Source organism: Rhagoletis pomonella, unplaced genomic scaffold (genome assembly GCF_013731165.1).
Source record: "Rhagoletis pomonella isolate Grant_MI unplaced genomic scaffold, Rhpom_1.0 Rhpom_scaffold_00333, whole genome shotgun sequence".
NCBI lineage: Eukaryota > Metazoa > Arthropoda > Insecta > Diptera > Tephritidae > Rhagoletis > Rhagoletis pomonella.
The window spans coordinates 84825-95319 of record NW_023458887.1 but is presented as its reverse complement, the minus strand read 5'-3'; the positions used below and the strand labels follow the sequence as shown (position 1 = coordinate 95319).

Sequence of the window (10495 nt, the reverse complement as noted above, 5' to 3'; positions counted from 1 at the left end):
CGTTCGCGCTCAGCCTCTAGACGTGCGCGCTCATCGCCGGTGATTGAGCCCACCATAAGGCCGGCCGCAGGAGTTGCAGGCACAGGACCAGCAGTATTCGCTGGAGCCTCCACTTCCAAATTGGGCGTACTTGCCTCCATGGGGTCATCCACAATGACCTGCTCTTCGGCGTTAACGGTTTCACCGGCGCGCCAACGAGCCAACTCCAGTTCCAACTTCTCAATCTTACCCTTAAGGCGTGCGTTCTTCTCCTTTTCCTTTTCATAACGTCGTTTCCACTCTTCAGCCGTAAGTTCCTCATTGACACAAACCACATTCTTAACGGTCTTGGCGCGGCGACCGAACTCCAACGTCGATTTGGTTTCAGCCTCATTAAAACTAGCTGGTGAGCAACAAATCACAATTGTGGTGCGTGCATTACCACCCAAAGATTCTTGCAAGATACGCGTTAGCTTCGAATCACGATACGGTATGTGCGTCTTATTGCCGTCCGCCAGTGCGGAGATCACATTACCCAAGGCAGACAATGATTTGTTGATGTTTTTAGCTTCATCAAGTACAGTACCTTCGGCGCCAGTCTTGGATACCTTCTCCGAACCAGCCAAATCTACAAGGTACAATTTGCCGGAAAGTTTCTTTTGGTTCTCCAAGTTCTCTTGTTTCACGTTGATTAAAAATACTGAATGCGAACGCGAAGAATGTTCATTCATGTCTGAAAGAAAAATAACGAAGACAAAAAAGCAATTAAAAGCTTACAATTAGATATAACGTTAGGCGTACTTACTTGTCACAGCAATGTGCCGATTTGATTTTCCTTCCTCGATCACCTCGAACACATCCTCGGGCGACGAGACGAAGCGCTCTGTAGCACCCTTTACATACGGCACACGATTCTTATCCTCGTGCACGCTCAGATTCACTTTCGAGACATCAAGCAAATCACGAATTTTATCCATATAGATTTCATAGTATGAGACCTTTATGTGAAACTCAAGGTTCATTTCCATTGTGTAGATGTGATTGAAGATATCGTTGACGATACGCGGTATGATACCTTGCTTCGCCGGATCACCGATAACACCCTCCATGGTGTGTGTCTTACCGGAAGACGTCTGACCGTAGGCGAAAATCGTACCATTATAACCGGCCAGCACGTCTGTAACAATGGACTTGGCAGCCTCATTGTATACCTTCTCTTGGGATGCATTTGGCTTGAAGACTTTGTCGAACAAGTACACTTTGCCCTGTAGAATAGAATTGGAAATCACATTAATTATGGGTATGTATAGATAGAGAATGGCCCTTATTTCTAGTTTTTAAATTACACTCCAAAATAATTTTGAAATTCAATTTGTATGATAAAGATCTACAAAAATAATTTTTAAATGGTAATTTTTATATCCACCATTACCTTTCTTCAATGCAACAATTTTGATTTTGCTCCAAAGGCAGTGAATACCCATAGTGTCGGCACATTGAGAGTAGGTATTGGACAATGGTTAAAAGCAAGCTAATGAAAAGGAAACTGCCAAAACGTTTAGAATTTCGGCTTAAAATTGAACTGGGCCACAAAGCAGATCAATGAGAGCATTGTCGAAAGGTTGATTAAGGTAAGGTGACCAGAATTTTTTAACATTCCCGGAGGACAAATTTCCACATTGAAATCACAAAAAAAATTTTATATTTATTTTAACACTAAATAACGAAAAAATTAACAATTCAAAATTTCTCTTATCATAAGTCAAACAAGTTAATAGTACGCTGCGTTGTATAATCATAAGACCGCTACATATTAACAAGTTTTGAATATTTATTTTTAACCAACTTAACAAAGAAGGTTATCAATTCGTCGGAATATTTTTGTTTTTCTTGTATGTTACCGCATACATTCGACCACTTCCACTGATTTCGATAATTATTCTTCTATCGGAAAGGTAGTGTCTCACAGGTGGCCCCATATTAATTTGGTTTAGATCCGATCATTGGATTATGAAAAAATTAACGGTACTCCTAAATTTTTATATGAGGATTGAAGTCGGTTGTGTTTTTGCTTAAAAATTACTTTTTTAATTATTTAACTGTAATTGTATTACTTGCAAAAGAAATTGCTTTCATTCTTCGTCTTTCGCGAAAGTTCGATTACAATTTTCTATCAAGGCTATACCTCGTCCAACAATATATTAACATATTTAATACATTTAATCGTCTCTAAGACAACCAACTTCTGGGTAATTTTTTAGAGAGTTTAATGCCCTACAAGAATATGCTTAGAAAAACCTCTATCCCTCTTCATAACTTTTCTTAACGGTTCAAAAGTTAAAATATTTTTTATGAAAACAAATTTTTTTACATGTTATTTACATAGAAAATTTCAAGTGTCAACCGAAAACTTTTAACTTGAAATAAAAATGTTTCCAAATGGGAAAATTTCTTTCTCAGTGAATAGGTCATTTAAGGCCACAAATTCGTCAGGTTAGTTACTCTGGATCACCCTAATATATATATACAAGAATTACTCGTTTACAGTAATAAGAATTAGTGGCAAATTCCCCGGAAAACACACCCCAAAAAAAAGTCTGGAGCCGCCGCTGGGCCTGTGTTATTTTTGATTATGTACTTGGACGTTAAATAACACATACAATGAAAAATCCCCACACGCAAATATTGCCACTGATAAAACTTATACGTGTTTGGCAAACAAAATGACATATGGTAGGCAATAATTTTCGCCTTTGAAGACGCGTCGTTAGCTAGTCTTTCAGTGTTGTTAAGGGTAATACGGCTTTCCCACGGCTTAATTACTTTGTACGCTGCTCCTATTACGATCGCGAATTACCCCATTTACACGGGCAAATTCTTAATTCGATTTGACAGTTCTCTATCTCTGTGTTTTGATTTTTTCTTCGCTACACAAAATTAATACACAATGTAAGTTATTGCTAAAATATTGTAAGTTTCCGTATTAAATTGGTGATGTACACATGTATAAACTACAGCATCAACGACATACTTGACTAAAGACTGCAAAGTTGAAGTCATTAGTCTTTTCCGTTATTCATTACTAATTAGTCATTTTTGCGCAGTCTAAGGCCGAGGCCACGCAGTGTGCGGCAAAGCGGCGAGCGGCTTAAGATTAGAACATATGAAATACTATTGAAGCGGTCACGCAATGAGCACCATTTCTGAATGGTTGGCGGCGCCGCTCAGCAATAAAGGCCGAAATTCTAAAGCAATCATTGCATGCACCTTTTTATTGAACTATTTTTGTCTTAGTCAGGACTAACAAAAAATGATTGCAATCACTTGTGAACTCAATCAAATGAATAATTTAGTTTGAAATGACTGCAATCCTTAACACCTTTGATTTCAAACCAAATTTATTAATAAATAAGTGCACGTAAATTTTAAATATTTGTTTTAAATTTAAGTTTTATTCTTTGACTACACGTGTATGTTAAAGTTTTTCGATTCATGACGTTCATATCAGTGATGGGCAAAATTGTATTTACTAAATACTAAGTACAAAAGTATTTAGGTTTTTATGTTGATAGTATTTATGAATGGCGGACGTTGTGGTGTAGCGGTTAAAAGTGCGTTTCCGAACAACAACAAAAAGTAAAAGAAAATAAAAAGGGTTTTCCAAAGCCGGCCGGCCCTCGGCAGGCAATGGTAAACCTCCGAGTACATTTTTGTCATGAAACAACATCTTTCCAGAAGAATACAATCGCCGTTCACAGTCGGCATAAGGCCGTAGGGTAGCGATGTCGTGCGAATTCGCACAAATAAAATTCGCTCTTACCGAAACCGCGGCCGAAAATCTAGAAATTTACAAACAAATAAAAAAGTCTTGAAAAATTCTCCAAAGTACTTAAAAAAATCTCAGAAAAGTAAAACACGAGAAATTTCAAGAAGTCCCGAAAGTAGCGAAAAAATTTTGAAAAGTTTCGCAAATCACGAAACATTTCATTTTATTATCAACCCCTGAATAAAAAAGTAAAAGTTACCGAGCGTTTTTTATTTTCCCGAATTATTTAGTATTTAGCCAAGGAGAAGCTCGGCCAAACACTAACATATGTGTAAGCGCCAATCTATTATTATTATTATTATTATTTAGTATTCAGAAATAACTTAAATCACCTCTAACTACTATTTAGTGTCCAAACAAATACTTTGAATCTACAAGTAATTAAGTATGCCGTAAGCAAACACGACCACTATTAAATTCTTCACATCTGCATTTAATGATGGTACGGATACAGCTTCATCACCAAAATTCGAATAGTTTCGGTGCACACTTTTCGTGTTAGTACTTTTACAAAATATGCTTAAATAAAAATATAAACGATGACCATCGCGCAAAAAAATTTTAATTTTTGTATGGAATGTCCGTATAACGCTAGGCCCACATTGCTACCGACAAGCCGACCGATTTCGGCCGAACAATTTGACCGTCCGAACTGATGCGCACACTTAACCAGATTATTTGCCGACTGCATTTGTACGCACAAATCTAGTTTTCATTTCAATTTTGTATCACAAGTGTTACTTCATTTAGCCGATATCGGCCAAGCACAATTCGGCCAATGCCGGCTGCAGTGTGTGCGTAGCGTAATGAATAGAGTCCGACCGATAATCGGCATCGGGTAGTATCGGCACAAAATTGAGTATCGGCATCGGCATCGGCCTTTTTTCGCCTTTTATTACAAAAGTATGTTCGAAAATTTTCTTTTATATGAAAGACACTGGCAGCAAAAAAAAACCTGCTAACTTAAGACCATATCTATTGTTTATAGTTTTACGTTAAATGCCAATTGCTACGCCAACATCACTGACCAGTAAACAATCCGTTTGATGTCAACTAAAATAAAATAAATATCAACAGTTTCCTATCCATTCTCTCTCTGCGTACATGTAATCAACCAACCAAACCACCCACATATCTGTCAGTCACAAAAATGAAAGCAAAAGTTCAGGCATAAATTTTCATTAAATTCCAATGTGCACATGCCACGATGGCTTGTGTTTAGCACAAAGTAATTTTTTCGTTTTAGTCAACGAATGCATCCTGCTGACCTACATTTGAGCGAATTCTGAGTGCATACGAGCACATGGAATAATAAAGTAGGAACGGCAGCAGGCAGGCTTTTAGAATTTTGGATAAAGTCTTTAGACGACTATATATTTTTTTAAAATCATTTGGAAGTTTAGAGAATCCATTAAAAAAGTGCATTGGTATATTAAAAATTGTTTGTTTTAGTAAACGTGCTCATTAGGGCGATTGACTCGGTTTTTCCAAACCGGTTTTCACTGTTTTATTTTTAATTCTATAGGCGGTTTTTTTAAATCTTTTTTTTATCGGAAAACCGGTTTATTCATTTCATTCAAATCTTGACCCCTTAATTAAAATTTCGAGTTTTTCGAAGTTTTCAAGGCTTTTTCCAGTTTAAGGGAAAGTCCTAAATGAAGAGATCTGCACTCTTACTCCAGATCCGGAAAAGCTTTTATATGACAGAAGCTTTTATATGATCGGAGGTTTGCCATTGTGTGCCGAGGGACGAGAGCTATTTGGAAAACTTGTTTTGATGTTGTTGGGACCAAAATTTGAATCGAAGAAAGTCAGAAAAATGCAATAATTTTCACAGGGTTTGTATACGATGTATCCTGGAACAAGTTTGCGTCAACCCTTGCCAAATTTGGTTTAAAGAAACACCAGTTTCGGCGATGTGCCATCTTCAGTGTTATTCGAGAACGAAAATGACACTGAATATGGAACATGGGCGAAACCGGTTTGTCCCCATATCAAATTTGACAAATAATGACGGAAATTCGTTTCAAAATACAAAAACTTCGAACTTATTTTGCTCTTTCTCTTTCCTAAATAAAAGCTATCTTTGATTCTTATAGTTTTATTGAAATTTTTAGTCATGACTTCATACCAGCATAAGCATTTGCACTGTATGAAAACTAAGTAAAATAAAACCGGATTATCCGGTTTTTTCTTACAGCCCTATTCGCGTGCAATGACAAAACTTGCCGCTATAACTATTGTCATGTTTATAATCAATTGTCACGTTTAGGTATGCAGAGGGCAATTTGAAAGCTCCAAACAGTGACAATTGCTATTATTTTCGTGATGACCTATTGAGTACGTGCCAACGCTGAAACATATGTTAATATTTTCAAATTTATTAATTTTACAGAAAAAAGTTGCAAAATTTTACTAACTGAAAACTGTGAAACCATTTTATTTGCCTAAATAGGTGTGTTAAAAAGTTATTATTTGCGTATGCATATTGTAATAGTACCCGTTGCAGAATATTATTCATGGAGGAAATAATTATTATGTACGCGGCTATTATTGTGCAGCAAGAAGAAATTATACAGAGAAGAAGACTTCTGAGGGGCCTCCGAGACAACAGTTTTTTTGGACAGTTTTTACACTTACGGGTGGTCTTTACAAAACTGCAGCTGCTCTTGTGTGGTGCATTCATATTTCCCACGCCTGTTAATACACGGATTCATAATAAAATGAAATCAATTTTCCTATTATAAAATTACTCACTTTTCCGGTGTTTCGTAATCCATTGCTGTGGTGTATTTTATTTAAAGGAATCTCTTCTGTTGCAGTGGCGGTCAAAAAGAACAATTCAAATGTAAACAAAGAACAGCTGTTTCACTATAGAGAAACTTTCGCCGCAATAGCCAAATAAAACGAGCTTTTCGCTTGTCATTATTGACTGTGCAAACCTATGACAACAGTTTATGACACGATAATGACAATTGAACTGTGACAATTGACGACTGTGACAACACGCGAATAGGGCTGTTAATTTAAAACAGGGAACCGTTTTTTTCTTCTTTTAATTCGAATAACTCGAAAACCGGTTTTGGAAAAAAGGCAAATGATCGAACACCCTTGTATGCATGCATATTACTTTACTCATTATGCGCTGTTTGAAGTTTGCAAACTTAAAAGTTTTTCATCATTTTCTGTATATGGAATATTCATACATACATTCAGAGCTCTAACCGCCAAAATAACGTAAGCGATATTTTTTTCAAAATTTTCTTTTTGATGCTCTAGGAATACATATGTATTTCTGCATAAAAAATAAAATTTTGAAAAATATGCCACTTACGTTATTTTGGCGGATAGGACTCGATATGTACATTCATATACATACATACATATATACATTCATGTAAATATATGCACAGTCAATCAATAAAGTTTAGCTACAGAGAGTTTTTTGCAATAGGGGCAACCGTTTTTAAATATTTTAATTTTCGCTAATTTTTTTTTATAAAAATATGGTTAATTCTACAACCAAAACCCCAAAAATCAGAGTTCCTAACCTTGCAGAATTTTCTTTAATTTTGCGGTTTTTAATTACAATCTTTAAAAAGAAGTTCGATAATTTTTTTATATGATGAAAATGAGCGACACCGTCAACAAAATTTTTTTTCAAAAATCAATGGTAAGTCCTAGCTTCCTCAGACTCGCTTTTTACTCTACTAAAATTAAATGGGCTAAAAAACTGCATACTAAATTGTTTTCTAAAGAGTCTCATTAAAAAGTACAATAATTTAATGAAAATTTGCAGAATATTCTTAAATTTTACACAAAGTTTGGAACTCTGATTTTTGGGGGTTTTTGTTGTAAAATTAACCATACTTTTATAAAAAAAATTAGCGAAAAATAAAAGATTTAAGAAATAGTTGCCCGTAAATTTTATTGACTGACTGTATATCGATATGCCATCAATCACATAATCATATTCCTGTTGCCGTGTTATTTATTTATGCGCTAACGACTGGGTATTTCACTGTTGCGCTGCTCTTGCCGCTTTTGCCAAATAGGACACCCAAAAACATGCATATTTACTTTTGTAGTTAGCGAGAGGTGAATTCCGAAGTTGGGCTAAAGACATTAGTCGTCTTGTTAAACGGGAGTCGATTGGCAAGAGTACCTACTAGTGGAACTTGAAACACACTCACACTTTGGCTACTTGCCAAAGGAAATTTCACGAGAGAAAATAAATAATATAAAATAACAAAACTGAATGCAAATTAAATGCGACGAAGTTAGAAAAATCAATATTCCATTTAAATGGGAATGTGGAGTAGAAAGCATGCCGACGAATGCAAAACAAAAATAATAAGAGGAATATTATGCAGCAAAGAGGTACCAAAACAAAATAATATAAACTTGATAGCTCAGTTAGAGGAAATTTGATAAGACTGACTACTAGCAAAGCAAGCGACTGAAAACTAAACGATTGCCCGATTAAGAAGAAAGTAAGGGAAGATGTTGGAAAAAACACACAACCAATCGAAAAATACTTTTCTAAATATAATGACAAGTAATTTTTAGCAAAAAAAAAAACCGACTTAAAAAAAAGTATATATATCTCTATATATTTCATGATCCAATGATCGGATCTAAACCAGATTAGTATGGGACCACCTCTGAGACCCTACCTTTCCGAACAAGAATTATCGAAATCGGTTGACGTGGTCCAAAGTTATGCGGTAACATACATAAAAAAAAAAAAAATATTCCGACGAACTGATAACCTCCTCCTTTTTTGGAAGTCGGTTAAAAACTAACAAAAATTCTGCCCGCTGCTTACTGCATACACATGCATGATGTAAGTAATTAATAACAATAAAAAGCAAGCCTATATTTTGTTTTTGTATATAAAAGATTTGTCTAAAACACCAACAAATTAACTTAAGTCAAATATAGTCGGTAAGTAATTGAAAAGGTCGTTCCATTGCCTGTGCCGTTCCTAAGGTTTGACTCATCCACATACAGTGACGAGCAAAACTGTAACATGGTGTAACACTTTTTATTTCAGTCGCCGCTATCTTTCCAAGTTCTAACGATATTCATACTTTTGTTGTATATTCTTATTGGTACACCTGTACTTCCTCTCTCATAAGGATTTGAAGTAAATCCAACAACAATGATGAAAGCAGCAGACAAAAATGTAAATTAAGGCACATGTTACAGTTTTGCACTTATGTATATACTTTTAATAACTTTTTGACAATTTTCACGAAAAAAAAGAATTATTTACACAATTTTCAGTAACCTTTTGCTTTTTTTTGGACGGACTTGGATACTTAGTAAGCTGTGCTTTTAGTTGATTTCGCAAATTCTCGTTAAGATTCATGTCCGCAGATTGTGGAGGTGATTTCAAATTAGCAAATGTTTGCTTTTGTATCCAGTCTTTGCCAACATGTGCAATGTGTTTTGGGTGATTTTCAGCGGAAACTCATTTTTTCGACTACATCTTGCAAAGTTTGTTGAAACCAACACAAATTTTTGAAATACAACCTCAAACTATTATTGACCGACCATTGTGCTTCACAGTTTGCCTTACATGATGCGCATGGGCTTAATTTGGGTGTTTGATCCAATACCATACCCGGCCATCTGATTGAAAGCGATTAATTTAGTATTGTCAGACCAAATAACCTTCAATTGAAACTTAAAAATTTATTTTTTATTGCATTCTGAAAGGCCTAACATATCCCAATAGGGAACGGTCCGGTTTTCGTGCGATGTAGCAAAATGCATGTATTTTGATCAAATTTGCTTTTTTCTTCTTTTATGATGCCTTTGCGCTCAATTTGGCAATTCTTCGCTTCGCTGTCTACTGATTTGCATTAAAGTTTAATACCTTAAGCGCTTCTGTAATAGTGGCTGCATCCGTACTTGCCGCTAAGTTCACAAGATATCGGACAGTAATATTTTTTTACAGACTTCCTTTGTGCTTAGGAACACTTTAGGCTATATTTTTTCTCAGTCTTAACATATTCAAGAAGCAAACTCCACAGTTTTTTCCACTTTTCCTGCCGTCTCGCCTTTCCGCAGTAAATCTATTATTTACATTTATGATTCCTGATTAACCATATTTACTGGTGATCACTTCTTCAATAAATTACAATACAGAAAAAAGTCATCTGACTACCAACTAAGTAAAAGATAACTGTAAAATGCAAAACTGAGAGTGAGTGCAAAACTGTAACATTTGCCTTAATTTACGTTTTTGTCTGCTGGTTTTTTTATTGTTGTTGTATTGACTTCAAATCGTTATGAGGGAGTGAGTAGGGGTGTACCAACAAGAATATACAACAAAAGGATGAAAGTCGTTAGAACTTGGAAATATAGAGGTGCCTGAAATAAAAAGTGTTAAACCATGTTACAGTTTTGCTCGTCACTGTATGTATGTACATACATATGTACGTCGTATTCGGAGCATTCTAATGACTAAAATGTACACAAATAAGCGGCTTTGTTATGCTTTCATAAATTAGATCATGAATAAGTATAAAAATACTGCGTCATGTTCTCAGCAACTCAAGCGATAGCAGGCGAACAAAAATCCAGGAGATTTTTTAAGAATGTTATAATTCACGTCTATAGTAGTGTACAATAGAGCTGGAAAACTATCGATGGTCGTGGCCAAGTTTATCAACGATTTTT

At 35.4% G+C, this 10495-nt stretch overlaps 1 protein-coding gene across 1 annotated transcript; it reads right to left on the bottom strand.

The window, feature by feature from the left end:
* Positions 1-5: 5 nt before the first annotated feature.
* On the bottom strand, positions 6-1463 carry LOC118750634 (kinesin heavy chain-like; the record flags this gene model as incomplete). Its single annotated transcript, XM_036485368.1, has 3 exons — positions 1460-1463; positions 785-1309; positions 6-712 (listed from the first exon to the last, which is right to left on the bottom strand). Coding segments are annotated over exons 1-3 (1236 nt in total), but the record flags the coding sequence as incomplete, so codon positions are not given.
* Between the last annotated feature and the right edge of the window lie 9032 nt (positions 1464-10495).